The 15,250-nt window shown below is 41.6% G+C and overlaps 1 protein-coding gene across 2 annotated transcripts in view; it reads right to left on the reverse strand.

Annotated features, from left to right (window-relative positions):
- Positions 1–325: 325 nt before the first annotated feature.
- The window catches only part of GPRIN3 (GPRIN family member 3), a 67,961-nt gene continuing 53,036 nt past the window's right edge, over positions 326–15,250 (reverse strand). For both annotated transcript variants that reach the window (XM_036245993.1, XM_036245985.1), the window contains one exon: positions 326–3,354. In XM_036245993.1, the coding sequence (XP_036101886.1) occupies positions 892–3,240 (2,349 nt within the window). In that variant the 5' untranslated portion in view covers positions 3,241–3,354 and the 3' untranslated portion in view covers positions 326–891. The remainder of the gene's footprint in view (positions 3,355–15,250) is intronic.

A 15,250-nucleotide genomic window follows, 5' to 3' on the forward strand; every position in this document is an offset into this window, starting at 1 on the left:
GGATTCCTTATTAGAACCCTAACATTGTCAGTAGAATGTTTTTGAAAGAGACCTGTACAACATAAAATTTGGTATTGTCAATAATTTGATGACTCTTTTTAAGAATTCAGCTGCATGTATTTCTTCTAGGGTAAGGACATAAAACTTTAATGTAGTCAGAATCACAGAGATACACCTTGCCTTCGGTGATGGAAAACCTGTATATATAAATTCATGTTTTACGTGGGCAGTATTGATATTCAAAAGCATCACTAATTTTCCTAATATAACTTTCTTAAATTTATTAAGAGGTATAACAAGGTTTATAAAAATGATTATCTGCAAGATGTGTACAAATATTAATTCATATTTGGTATATTATGCTTTTACTTAATGTCCTGTGGCCTAGAAATGAGTCAAAGTTGTTTCCATTTTTACATTATAGTTCTTATCAGTACTTAAATTTTGCGTGGTAACAGCATTCTTATTGCAATAGGACTAGAAAGTATAACAGTGGTTTTGCTAATAGTGTTTTTGGTATTTTGAACATAAAGCAGGGATTTTAATGGAAAGACCAGAGCGTGATAACTTGAGACAGTGACACTAAATGACACATGTATCATGCTAATGCTGGTTCTAGAAGCAACAACCTATTAAAAAACCCACTGAATCTTATTTCCTCTTAAGTAAGGTCGTACACTTTCAGTGAAGCTTGCTTTTCTCTTGTTCTTTCTTTCAAATCCAAATGATACTTTAATTTATGGAGCTCCAATCAAATTCTTAATAGCCATTTCCTAGAGTTAATACTCGCTTTCTCTTCCTGAGCCCTCAGGGAAAAACCAGGTACGCTTTGCGGGCCAGACACTCCCGAAGACCCCGAAAGGACACCAGGGCTCCCCCGCACGCTCCCCTTCAATCTAACACGGAGGACGGGGCGGGGCGAATACAGCAGTTGGGGCGTCGAAAGTTCTGCAGCATGGACTGGAAAACGCTGTGCTGCCTTCCTTTGAGCTTTTTGTTTGAAGACGTGTCCGAGGAGATGGATCTCCGCGTCTGGCTGCTCTGCGCTTTGACTGACTTCTCGTGTTCCCGGATCTGTCTCTGTAAATGGTTCTGGATGGCGACGCCCAGGGACTCCGGGTCCAGGGACGCGCCGTACACCTCCCAGGTCATGCCCTGCTCGTCCCACACCACGTCCCGGACGCGCTTGGACTGTTTCAGCTGCAGCTTGGAGTCGGCGCCAAGCTGCTTTTTCTTCTCTCCGGGGGTGAGTCCCACCTGGGCGGCGGCCGCCGTCACGTTGAGCTTCTGCTCCTTGAGGAACTCGCTGACCCGGCTGCCCCGGCGCGGGCTGGCCTTGACCGAGCGACCAGGGGTCCTCTTGCCCGAACCAGGACTGGAGTCGCCCATGGATTCGGACGGCAGGCTCAGGCTGGTGGCTGTCTTGGTCTGCCTGTTTTCTTCCACTGTGCCCCCCTGGTTATTTCTAACTGGGGAGGGTACGGGACTGGCAGCTGACCCCGTGCCTCCACTCTCTTGAGATTTGGGATTGAGCAGTAGGGTTTTGCCTTCTGCTCTCGCCCTCCCATTGAGGAAATCCGTGTCCCTAGATTCTTGTTCTTTTCCTAACTGAAGAGAGGCAGGCTCCTTCTCTCTTGCATCTCCCTTATTAGCAGGATCCACGCTCCCAAACTGGTCAGTTTTGCTGGCAGAGCCATAGGAGCTGGAGAGTTTGCAACCTGCATCTGTTTTCTGGCCACCTGTAGTTTTCACTGCAAGCTCAGGAGGCTTGGTGTCAGAGGTCCCCAGTCCATGACTTGTTTCCTCTTGACTTCCTGCACGGATAGAAATCTGGTCTCCGAGGCTAGCTTTCAGGGAGCTAGAATTAGTACCTGGAAGCTGTGCAGGGGTGGGCTCTGCCCTTGCAGGGGTCATTCCTGCTGCCCTGCCATCTTCTGTACACATATCCTGAGCATTGCTGGATGCCACTTTGGTTGATGAGGTATTGAGGGCCTCACCTGGTAGGCTCACCAATTTACTACCCCCTTGGAAAGCTGTGGGAACAGCTGCAGCTTGCTGGATGTGCACCTCGGGCATGATGCCAGGGCACTGCCCGGACTCCTGCGGGGCTGAGGAGTTGACTGACAGCTCCAACGTGTGGCTCCCGCTGCTGTGGCAAATGACATGCAGCTGCTCTTGTTCCAAAGGCTCAGGAGCAGGGGTTTCCTTTAAGAACGCTGCGAGGATGCTGGGGCTGGTGGAGACCGACCTGCTCTCCACACTCGCCACTGCCTGCACCTCAGCATCTTGCTGAGCCCTGTTGGGAACGTCCTTGACCTCATTTTCAGTCTGGTTGGTCATCGTACTTGCTTCTCTGAACCTTGATGCCTGATGCGGTGCTGGCAGCAGCATCTTCTCTGCATCTGGAGGACACGCCGAGCCTTTGCTAGTGAGGTGGGATGGTTGAGGTGTCACAGAACTCTCGGCCTGGGTGTCTGTGGTGGTGGCAGAGGGCGGTTTGTTTCCTGAACATCCATCTTCTCTTGCTAGAAATTCACAGGACCGGGTCGTGGAGTCGTAAATGGCTCCCTGCCTTTCCCCCGTAGGCCCGCCTACAGGAGACGAGGCTTGACTGAACACCCCCGCTGCTGTGTTTGCAGTTTGCACCACTCCCTGGATTGTTTCTTGAGAAGGAAAAACACAGGGCACTTGATCTTTGCTGCTGCTACAAGTGCCTCCCACAGGACAACTTGACTTCCCAGATAGCTCTCCCGCCGAGGATCTCTGTGATTTCCCCAGGGTATCTTCAGATCCTGAGGAGGCCCTGGCATTGGGCTGGTCACCTGGGATGGCCTGGTGGGTGTGCTGACTGGCTGGCATGGTAAATGCTGTGTGTATAAGATCCTTAACTGCTGCAGAACACGGGGCTGGTGCTGCGGGCTTGCTGTTTCCTGGGAGCTGGGTATTGTCAGGGGAGTTGAGTGTGGGAGATACTTTCTCCACCTCATTGAAGATGCCAGGAGAAGACATGTCTGGCTGGGTGGTTTCATGCTCACAGGCCTGCATCAGGGCCTCAGAAGCTGCCCTGGGGCTGAGGTCTGGTTCTGTAGGTTTGCTGGAAAGGCCATCGTTGTTCTTACACAGGAGGGCTGGTCGAGGCTGAGGTGAGGCAGCCTGTACCTCTCCTAGATCCTCTTCTTTTCCAGAAGCTGTGATCAGGGAAGTTTTAGCTGATCTTAGAGGGTCAGGTACAGTCCCCATGGAATTTCTCTTCAGGAAAACCTCAGAGCTCTCCCCTGAGCACTGCTCCCACTGGGCAGCTGTCGCAGCTCAGAGCGAACACGCAGTCAGGGATGATTCCTCTGAAGGCCTGATCTGCAAATCAAGGAAACAGTACTGTTAATAAGATGCAGTGTTTAAGGACTGAAAATACACCTGCCATTTGTGTAAGATCTCATAAGCGCCTTAAATCTTTCCTCCCCAAATCTGTACTTATAAAAATACATAGATCTGGGAAAGTAAGACTTTGGAAAACGTGTTTTAACTATACAGATATTATTTTGATATATTAGTTTCCTTTTGAATTCCACTGCTATCTAGCAAATAGCTTTTTAATGTATTTACCTAAGCATTTGATAACTACCTTAAAAATAATTTGTGTAATCTGATTTATCAGGTATCAGAAAATCCTGTAGAGCTAGTGTGATCAAATCAATAAGTATTGAAATAGGCCTAAACAGACAATCTAGAAATAGTTCCATATATAAATGAGGAATTGATATATAACAAGAGAGACATTTCAATTTAGTGGCAAAAGGATGGATTACTTAATATAAGAGACTGGCAAACTGTTTACTCATCTGGAAGAAAAGAAAACAAGGTCTTACACTAATTCTTAAAATAAATCCTAGATGAATTTAGATAGATTAAAGTTTAATATATATATGATAAATAAATAAATAAATAAATGTCCTGTAAGAGAATCTAGGGACCATAAATATAGGGACAGGGAGGTTAAGCTTTTTTTGGAAAGACAGAAAATAAAGAAACTATGAGAAAAATATAAACATTGGTGTCTAAATATAATTCAAAATTTTGCATGGCAAAAGATACGATAAACAAATACAACAGATCTGAGAAAAAAAGTTTGCAACTCTAGTAGACAGGCAAAAACATGTATAATAGAATAGAGCTCTTACACTTTTATGAGACAAAATAGCTTATTACAAAAATGGATAACAAAATATAAAAGGCAGTCTGAAAGATAGGAAATCCAACAACCAGAAAGCTCATGGAAAGATGATCACATTAATTTGCAGTCAAAGAAATGCAAAAAAATTAACAATTAGATTTTACTTTATATAAATTGCACTTGGAAAAACGTAAAAAGAATAGTTGTAACACTATAGTCTGGGGAGATGTAGCTAAAGAGAGCATTTAATTAATTGTGGGTATAAATGCATATTGTTACAGCTTTCTTAGGGAAGCAGGTTAGTTTTTATAACTAAAAATACACATATCCTTGACCAAGTGATCCCAATGGAAACAAATTACCAGCACATATTTATTTAGGTACAAGTGTATTTACTGTAGTACTATTTATAGAGGCAAAAACTAGAAACAATCTGATCTCCGTGAATGGGGGAATAGTAAAAAAATCATGACATATCTCTACTGTAGAGTATTATGCAATCATTAAAAGAAACCATTGTCCTGGCTGGTGTGGATCACTTGGCTGGAGCACTGTTCCATACTCAGAAAGGTCTTGGATCCAATTCCCAGTCAGGGCACGTACCCAGGTTGTGGGTTTGATCCCTGGTCGGGATGAGTATGAAAGGCAACTGATAAATGTTTCTCTCTCACATCAATGTTTTTCTCTCTCTCCCTCTCCCTTCCTCTCTCCCTAAAATCAATAAAAACATCTTCTGATGGGGATTAAAAAAGTAAGTAAAGCTAAACAATAACAACAACAACAAGAAACCATTAATTAGGCTGTAACTTTTCACTTGAGAGAGATTTCCCCAAGGTATGGTTGAATAAGAAAACCAAGGTACAGAAAAGAATATATAGATTTTTATTTTTGTAAAGCAATGACCTAAAACACTACTCGTATATGTATGTGCTGTGTGTATGTGTGTGCGCGCACAGATATGTTTATATATAATTATATATATTCTAAAAATATTTAGAAGACTTATTACATGTTAAATGGAGGGAGTGTGATGAGTTGGAGACAGGGAAGGATAGATGGAGGTACCCAAAGGTGGGAAAATACTAGATTTTAAAAAGTATATCTAAAACTTTGTGTGCCTTCATGTATAAACTTTTCTTTTTCCCCCCTATGGTTCAGAAATGAGTGGATGACTATGTTTTGATATTACCTCTGTGACCTCATGCTAATCACTTAATCTTTCCGGATCCCTAATCAACTCATTGCCAAAATGAATTATATGATTTCAAATGACCCAACATTCAAGGATCCCATATATTTATAATAAATTAAATAGCACCATTTTAACTCAGGCTCTAAAGGGTCAAAATGAATCAAAGGTAAATTTGGTTGGGCCCAGATTTTGAAAATACATAATTTTATTTTTTGGTTCAGTGTTATTTGGCTGATCTACAATCACAGGATATCTAACAAGGAATCTGACTTATCTTCTCCCCAAAGTCACCTCTTCCTCCTAACTTCATTATTAATGGTAATGGGTTGAGTATTTTCCCATCTTTGGTTCAGACCACTTCCCCAGGTTTCTATTCCATCTCCTCCTGCTGCAGTTCCTTGTCACACTCACTTGCTGTGCCCCAAGCACATCTTCCCTCTCCTTCTTCCGTGTCTGTCTTTATTATACCCTTCCTCCCACTCCTTGCCCTCCCCATCCTGAGAAAGCTTACTCATTCTTCATGGTCCCACTTAAACCCCACTTACTTTCTGAAGGCTTCCAAAGTTGTCAAGTCATAAAGTCTCTCTCTGTTTTAAAAATCCTACAGCAATGGTAATCTCTGTCCTTTGTATTATGCTTTTTATGTGGTTTTTGTACAGTTGTTACTTCTATAAAAGCCTCATTTATCCATAACTATTTCAAGACCCAGGAGGGAAGGGGATAAGCTTTTTGATTCTTTTCCGTGCATAGGACACAGTGCAGGATCTTGTGCATAAAAAGGTATTAACTGGTCACACATCCCTACAAAGTGGACACTGTTAATGCCTTACCCAACTTTAAAATATAAAGAACTTAAACCTATGGCATGAAATATAAACGAAAACACAATAAAAAGAGTGCTGTGTTTAGAAGTAAGAAAATAGTTCTATCTTACTTATTAAACTTTAAGTATCTACTATGTAGGTTTATGCAATTAAAATAAGTACATTGGACACTTGCTACAAAAAGCTGGGAGATCTCATAAAGCCAGGAATACAGAATGCCTCCTGTCATACACCGAGAGCCAAGAAGACTATACATTGTGAATAGCTCAAAGTGCAGCAACTGAAAATTGAAAGACTTAGAAAAAGCTGAAGGACTCCATAAAGCTCCCATTCCCTGCGCTTACTTTCATTTCCCACAGATAGCTAATTGTATCCATTTAACTTTGGAAGGGTGTTTTCCTTTGTTTGCTTTGTTAATAGAGGTTAATTTATGGATCAATTAAAAAATCAAGAAGAGCCCACCCAGTGTGGCTCAGTGGTTGAGTGACGACCCATGCACCAAGAGGTTCAATTCCCTATTGGGGCACATGTCCAGGTTGTGGGCCCAATCCCCAGTGTGGGGCATGCAGGTGGCGGCTAATAGATGTTCTCTCTCATCGATGTTCTCTCTCATCAGTGTTTCTATCTCTCTCTCCCTCTCCCTTCCTCTCTCTCTCAAATCAATAAAGAAAAATATTTTTAAAAAAGAAGAAAAAAAGTCCAGACAGCTTGGTTTATACCCATAACTAAGAATCTCTTGATTTATGAGTGGAAAGGATGTCAACACCACTCGATAACATATACACTAATGTCATTGTAACATCATCTGCATGAGCCCAGGAAAAACTGCCTAAGTTCTGAGACTATCTTCCCCAGACAGCCCTCCACCTCCTCACCCCCACCCTGAGCACTTTCCCCTCCCCTCACCAACCAAATAGCAGAAATATGTAGTCTCCAATAGGTTAGACACATAAGACATTTAAAAAGTGTAATTACTCAGTGGTTTAGAGTGAGAATATATCTTTTTTTTTTAAATCCTCACTTAAAGATATTTTTCTATTTGTCTTCAGATACAGTGGGAGAATGAGAGAGAGAGAGAGAGAGGGAGAAACATTGATGTGAGAGGGACACATCGACTGGTTGTCTCCTGAAGGATCCCGACCAGAGCTGGAGAGGAACTGAGGTATGTGCCCTTGACCGGAATGGAACCCGCAACTCATTGGTCTGTGGGCTGATGCTCTAACCGCTGAGCCAAATTGGCCAGGGTGAGAATATGTCTTTAAAGTCAACCAGAGTAAAAAAGAAATCAACCAGAGTTTATTATAAGATTTAAACTCTAAAAATTTAGAGGTTGCAAACAGGTAGCCCGTATATCAACTGAATCCTTCCTACAGGTGTGTGTGTGTGTGTGTGTCCTGCATAGTTTTCCCTTCCCTTCCATCCCTTCCTTTTCTTTTCTTTCTTTATCTTTTTGAATTGAAGAAAACTTCCATAAAAATCCAGATTTCTCTCTTGCTTCTCTTTAAAAACCTGAAAGGTATGCATTTCCAGAAAGCAACACTAGATGAAGCTGATAAGGGCTGTCCCCCTTGATGGCATGGCCACGCCTGCCGGCCATTCCCCACCTGCCGGGTGTTTCACTCCTCACATTACTTACCGGGACTCATGTGAACAGCTGAGTTTGAGAGCTTTGCTCTAAGGAACTCACCGACAGAGTAGAATTCCCAACCTAATTTTTAGCCCCCTGAAAGCAGTTTGGCATTGCATTTAAAATGGAAGCAAGGGGTCAGAATCTCTGGGTTAGAGTATCGGTTCCACTCCCTAACTCTAGGTCTATGTATCTGCGCAAACACGCTCTCGGAGCCCCATTTAATCTATAAATTGAGGATAATAGTAATAGAACTGCCTCACTGGGATTTTGTAAGGAAAATATTTAGCATTTAGAACAAACAGCATCTTGGCACATAGTAAGCACCTTATAAATGTTAGCCTCTTTAAAAACCTCAATATATAAGCATCTATCTGTGTGAAAAAATTATTCTGACATTTGTTAAAATGGTAAGGAAAACTTTAGTTAGGACTATTGTGATAGGTGCCAAGACGATCTCAGGTGGTGAATATGGTTAGTATTTCATTTTATGGTAGACAATATTTTTTAATTAACCCTCCATTTTGGCATTTAAGTTACCATTAAATTTTCATGACTTTATATTCTCATAATTGAACTGTTGTACTAAGGCACATTTATTTCTTTTAGGTGAGAAATTTATCAGATATTTAAACTATTTTGAAGAGTATATCAAAGAGATTTTTAAACTCCTGTGTTCATTGCAGCATTATCCACAATAGCCAAGAGATAGAAACAACCTAAGTGCTCATCAACAGATAAATAGATAAAGAAAATATGGAATATTATTCAGCCATGAGAAAGAAGAAAATCCTGCCATTTGCAACAACCTAGCTGGACCTTCAGGACATTTGCTATGTGAGATGAGTCACACAAAGACAAATACTGTATAATATCACTTATATGTGGAATCTAAAAAGGCCAAACTCATAAAAAACAGTAAAATGGTAGTTACAGCAGAGTGAGGGTGGGTGGGATAGGATAAATGATGTTTAACAATAAAAACTTGCAACAAAGCAGTAAATAATCCTAGATATCTAATGCACAGTATAGTAAAATTAGACCACAATATTGTATTATTATAATCATCAAACTTGCTAAGATACTAGAATTTAATTAATCTAATCACTAAAAGAAATGATGATTATCTGATGTTATAGAGGTGCTTAATTATCACTACAATGGAAATCATAATATATAAATGAATCAAATTGATATGTTGTATACCTTAAATTTATATAACATTATATGTCAAATATATTTCTAATAAAAAATTGAAAAAAAGAAAAGCCCTGGCAGATGTGGCTCAGTTGGTTGAGCATCATCCCATGCACTGAAGTTGGCTGGTTCGATTCTGGATCAGGGCACGTGCCTAGATTTCAAGTTCAATCCCTAGCAGGGTGTGTGCAGGAGGCAGCTGATTGATGTTCCTCTCTCTATCTCTCTCTCTTCCTCCCCCCTCTTCTCTCTCTAAAATCAATAAAAACATTGAAAAAATTGAAAGAAATGACCATCACAGGAAGGGAGAAAGATCAGACTTAACTCCAAATACAACAAGAATAAGTGGGAATTTATAACCAAGGAGCATGTTCAGGGTGGGGGTCAGTGGATGGAAAATTACTAAAAGGAGACATCACCCGGGTAGGGAATTCTTGCTAAACCACCTCACAGGATTCTTGCTGAAGTCCGGCCAGGTGATCAACTGTCACCTGGGGGATGGTGAGGGAATCTGGTTGAATACTGAGGATGATCCCATATCCAAGGTGGGAGAATTCTCTCCAACTGGCTTAGTAGGGTTCTTGCTAAACTGGATTCTGCAAGGACACACACGGAAGCCCGAGATATGGTCTAGCGCAGAAGAGAGCTCAGAGGACTAAAGTTTGGTCAATGGGAGTCTTTGTCATCTGCACTAGCAAATAGAGATTTCCTTACAAGACTTGCTATAGCATTATAAATTCTTTCTGAATTTGTCACAGAGTGAGTTGTCTTTATGTTTGATGGCAACTGGACTCTAGATAGCAGGTCTCTTTGGTGCTTCTGCCCTTAAAATCATGAGCAAAGATGTAAAGCCTTGTTCTAGCCATGCAGCAAGCCTGCAAAGTGAACATCCATCCACCTTTTACAGGGAGGGAAACTGAGGACCAGACACCAAGTAACCTACTCAAGGCTAAATACCTATAATTCCCATTAAACTGCATTCTAATGAATGCTAATGCCTGGCTCCGTCTGTGTTTCTTCCTTATTATCTGTAACTCTGAAAAGAAAGGAAGAATTTAAAAATACATGGGTAGGCAAAAGGAGGTTTACAGTTGAGTGTTCTTGTATTATTTATTAATTATTGTGTTATTTTTTCATATTAACAACTGTAAACTGATTTTGAATACCCTTTTGTGTGTGTGTATATTCTCCAGAGGAGAAGGAGCCTTCTTTTTTTTTTTTTATCCTCACCCGAGGACATTTTTCCATTTTTTGTTCAGGTAGAGTGGGAGAGAAAGACAGAGAGAAACATCGACGTGAAAGGGACACATCGAGTGGCTGCCACCCACACGACCAACCAGGGCCGGGGACAAACTGCAACCGAGGCACGTGCCCTTAGCGGGAACTGAACCCGGGTCTCTGTGGACTGCAGGCAGATGCTCTACCGCTGAGCCAAACTGGCCAGGGCGAAGGAGCCTTCTTTTTGCAAGGGGTTTGCAATTCAGGGGCAGCCTGGTTGGCATTAGCACCGAATACAATGACATTCACCACAAGTCACTTTATGAAAGGCCTGGCTTGTTGAAGGCTGACACCACCATGGCTCATTCTGAAAACAGTGGGCTCCACTACTCTGCCACGCTGCCTATTTTCATAACAGACACCCACACTTAATAAGACAGGCAGCAGGGAACTCATCCCTTTGTGACTTTCGCCAAAGCCGCTCTGGTGGGAACAGCATGGACAGAAGGGTTGGGCAGAGGCTTTGCAGTCCTGCGCCCGGGGGATGCTGATACCCTGCAGGTCATAGCAGTAATCCCATGGGCAGCAATGATCTTTGTCCACTTCAGGACTGCTGCTTTGCTAGAACAAGGGCTCCAGAATGTCACTGCATCTCTTTAGTGACATCACGCAAGTGCTACAGGGACCTGGGTGAGCACCTCTGTCTCCAGCCACCTGATGGCAGCTTCTAGCCTTCAGATGGTTGGTGAAAAGAGACTATTAAAAAGTGTCGCCTGCCATCCTATTCCTTTCAACTTTACTTGCTCCCTTTAATTGGGAACCGTTGCCTAGATCATCTGCATTCTAAACCCAGCAGCAGGTCCTGCCAGTGCACAGTTTCAAGAGGCAATTCAGTCCTAGGAAACACCCACAGGCTGCGAAAGCAGTTCCTTCTTTCTTTAAAAAAATCACACCCTCACACTAATAGCTGCCTCAAATGTACTTTTCAACGATGAAAAATTAGTTCTTCCCTTCGAACTGCGTATAAATCAGGATGGCTGCAGAGAAAGGAAGTCTGCTTTGCTTAGTGCCACGAACAATTTCCTGTGGGCTTCCCATTGTAACCGTCACTGTACCAAGGGCTCGTGAGAAATGAGAGGCGACCCTTCTCCCTATCCAACTTTTCTTTTGTTCAGCACTGTTCTAGAGAAATGACTGCATGGCTTGTTATCTCATTGAATTCCATTGTAAGCAGACAGGACAAAAACCAAGAAGTAAAAAAAGGCTTTAAGAAGCACGAAGACCCCGAGTACATCCTCCCTCTTTTGTCAAATACAGTTTGAGCAGACAGCTTCTAAATTCACAACGGACTGGAATCACACGGTACAGCCAGCACTAATTTATTGTTTTCTGTATTCCTGACACTGTTCTCTATGTGAACTTATTTAATCCTCAAAATCACTCTATGAGGATGTACCTAGTATGAGTTCCACTTTGCAGATCTGGAAACCGAGACAAGTTCACGCAAGCAGTAGGTGGTAGAGACCAGATTTAAATCCAGATACTCTGGCTCCAGATTCCACACTGTTAAACACTTTAACACAAGGGAGAGACAGGAGCATTTTCTTTCTTTTTCTTTTGGTGGAGGCCAGCTCAATGACCTGGGCAGAAAGCATAATCAGACAGTAAGGAAAACAACAGAAAACTAAAAAACAACAACAACATAGCCTTGCCTTTACTAATTCAAGATAATTGAGGTAATCCAGGCAGAAGTTCCTACTGTTCATAATAATAAATCCAATTTAGATGTTTTAAAGGCCACAGACTTTTCTGAGAAGCTGATGAAAACTATGAACCTTCTCTCTAGAGATGCACAAGCGCACACACATGTTTGCAGATAATTTTAGGGAGTTCATACCTGGAACCTTTCCATGACCACACATGAATAGCCTTTTGCTCAAGGCAAAGTGCCACAAAATTAAATACACCTGCCTCAACATGTTGCTATACAGCTTAAATAAAGTAAGTTAGATCCTTAGCATGGTTTTTGGAAGATAACAAATACACAATCATGAATTATTATTATTTTGACATCACTTACTGAAGAAAGCAGGACCCATGCAACATATTTTATAGAGCCCATCTTAAATGGCCCAACACTTGAATAACTTCATGTTCTCCCACACCCACCTAAAGACTATCATTTAGAAGGCAGACGAAACTCTTAGCTAACTTGAAGATTAACACAATAACGAGCCCTATTTATTTTAGACCATGTGGGAAAGGTGGGCTTGTTTTTCTCATCAGAGAAATCAAGATTCAGCTCTGGACGGGTGGCTCAGTTGGTTGGAGCATCATCTCTACACCAAGGGGTTGGTCGTTCAATTCCCAATCAGGGCACATGCCTAGGATGCATGGAGGAGGTGGCTGATCTGTTTCTCTTTCACATCCATGTTTCTCTCTCTCTTTCTCCATTCCTCTCTCAAAAAATCAATGAAAACATATCCCTTGGTGAGAATTTAAAAAATTTTTTTAGACATCTAAGTTTAGATTTTAATAACCATAAAATTAACCCCTCAATAGTTCCATTTGCCTACTGGTGGAGAGAATTCATAGCTAAATATCAAAGTTGCTTTTTTAAAGTGCCTAAAGAAGTTATTTTTTAAAAAAAATTCAACTCTTCTAGAGAACAAATGATTAAAATAGTTGTTTTGTTATTTTTAACCTTCTCTAATCAAGCTGGCTGTTATCATTTACTTGGTTTGCCTGACCGATATCAGAATGTTTTCCTTCTTTTGCAACTCAGCGTTGAAGGACTTCAACTGCAAGATTATTCTAATTGTAAAGAAACGCCCAAGGATCTCAAGACTAAAGGGTGGTTAAAAAACAAGCCATCAGAAACAGACTAAGCTGTTCTGCATTGGCATTTTTGTTTGCATTTGCCTTTTAAAATCCTGTGTTAAATATGATCAAAGCTGCCCTGCATCCCAGTTTTCTGCAGGATATATTAAGCACCACTCAGCCTTACAAAAAGTATTCTTGACCTTGCTCCAATCCTCCCTGACCTTGCTGATCTGCTGCTCTTGTCCCTGGCTGCCACTTCCCCCACCCCACAGGGTTCTCATTAAAATGAGCCTCCCTCCACCTGCCTTCCTTCTGGTAAAGGTGGTTGAGAAGTGCAGAGGCGGACACCTAAGGGGAGACCCCTGTTACCTGGCCTCCCCGAAAGCTCGTTAGTGATTCCTGCTTTTCGCTCATGTCAGGCACCAGCCAGCCTCTCCTCCTGTTCCCACGCTTTGGTCCTTAATCATGGTGAATGCTGGGAAAGCGTCTGGTGGCAGTATTTGGGGTGACGGATATGGATGTGAACAGGGAGCCGGGCCCAGAGCTGGTCAGTTGGGGCTCTTTTCCTTTGAGAGAATTCAGGGAAACCGAGAGCAGGCAAAGTTATGAAGCGGACAGATTCCTCAGGGCCTTGGTTTGGACCCTCTGGGGGGCTGACCTTTCACTCTTTGGAAGGAGGACTTGTCTGAGAGAAACGGGGGTGCTCTGCTCTTGCGAACAGTTTCTTTGCTGAGGTCTGGATCTTCTTTGGGTTTGGTTTGCAAATTGTGTTTAAAAAAAAAAAGAAAGAAAAGAAAGAGGATCAAACAACCTGTCACTCTCCTTGCTTTATAGTCCGTAAAACACGAAGGCATCAGGAAGTACTTAAAAGTTTTGATTTGTGCCCTTAAGGAGATTTCAATCCATTTGAGGAGACAAGACAAATCCGATCAAAAGCTGTACACGAGGAAGATAGTGTATAATTAAGTGACTGATGCTGTGTAATAAACTACAGATTATTATAGAAGTTCAAATATTTCTTCCTCAATTGACATTTCCTGGTATAATTCTTACTTTGGCTAGAAAAAATTGCCCGTGTAAGTCTAAAGAAAAATGGACATTTGAAATTAAGAGACAAGAGCAAATAGAGTAAAAAGAATGGTTTTTGATTAAAAAATATAAATCCCCTAAGTCGTCACACGGAGACAATTAGGAAGCACTGTTAACATCCATTCATTCATTTAATCACTGAGTGCCTTCTCTGTGACAGATATGCAGGATACAAATACAAATAAGATCCATTCATGTTTTGGAGGAACTCACAGTTCCTGCAAATCACTAATTTCAAAACAATATAAATGTTGTAAAAGAAACAAAACGCAAATGTGGTATGGAAACAGTGAGTGGGCTTGTCATTTTACTTGGCATAGACCTTGGGGAGCGAGAGTGGAGAATCTTAAGTTTTGTAAACTAGTTAATGTGATTGAAAGGAAGTTGGCGTTTATCTAGGGCAGAGTTTCTCACCTCCACACTACTGACATTTTAGACCAGATAATTCTCTTGGTGCATTGTAGGATGTTCCATGGTATCCCTGTCCCCTTCCCACTAAATGCCAACAGCACCTCCACACCCCAGCTGTGACAGTGAAAAATGTCTCCAGACACCGCCAGATATCTCGTGGGAGACAAAACTGTCTCCAGGTTGAACATGCATTCACCCTGATCTAGGAGATGAGTACATTCACCTTTGGTAGGAAGAAAAACCCTTAGTTGATGTCAGAGAGTTTGAACTTACTCTACCTAGACAGGAATTAATGATACAATTTTCTGCTCTCAAGTCAAAGATAGTGCTCTTCATACTCTACATCTGAGAATGCAAATGAACACAGCTGCTATGGAGAACAATTTGGCAATGTTTGTCAAAGACACATGGTCACATATGCTTTGACTCAGCAATTCTACTTTAGGTACCAACCTTGTAAGTAAAATAAATGTGCTAATTGGTATATGTACAAGGTTATTTGTTGCATGAAATAAAATATTAGAAGCAATCTAAATGTCTATAAATAGGGAGGGAGTTAGTCACTTCCATATAATGGTAAACTAAGCAGCCATATCTAATAATGAGGAAACTCTTTATGTATTGATATGTAACAATCTCCAAAATATATGAAGTAAAACAACTAAAACAAAACAAAAAACCCCAATGATAATAATAAA

The sequence above is a fragment of the Molossus molossus genome, unplaced genomic scaffold (assembly GCF_014108415.1).
Source record: "Molossus molossus isolate mMolMol1 unplaced genomic scaffold, mMolMol1.p scaffold_m16_p_1, whole genome shotgun sequence".
NCBI classification, from domain to species: domain Eukaryota; kingdom Metazoa; phylum Chordata; class Mammalia; order Chiroptera; family Molossidae; genus Molossus; species Molossus molossus.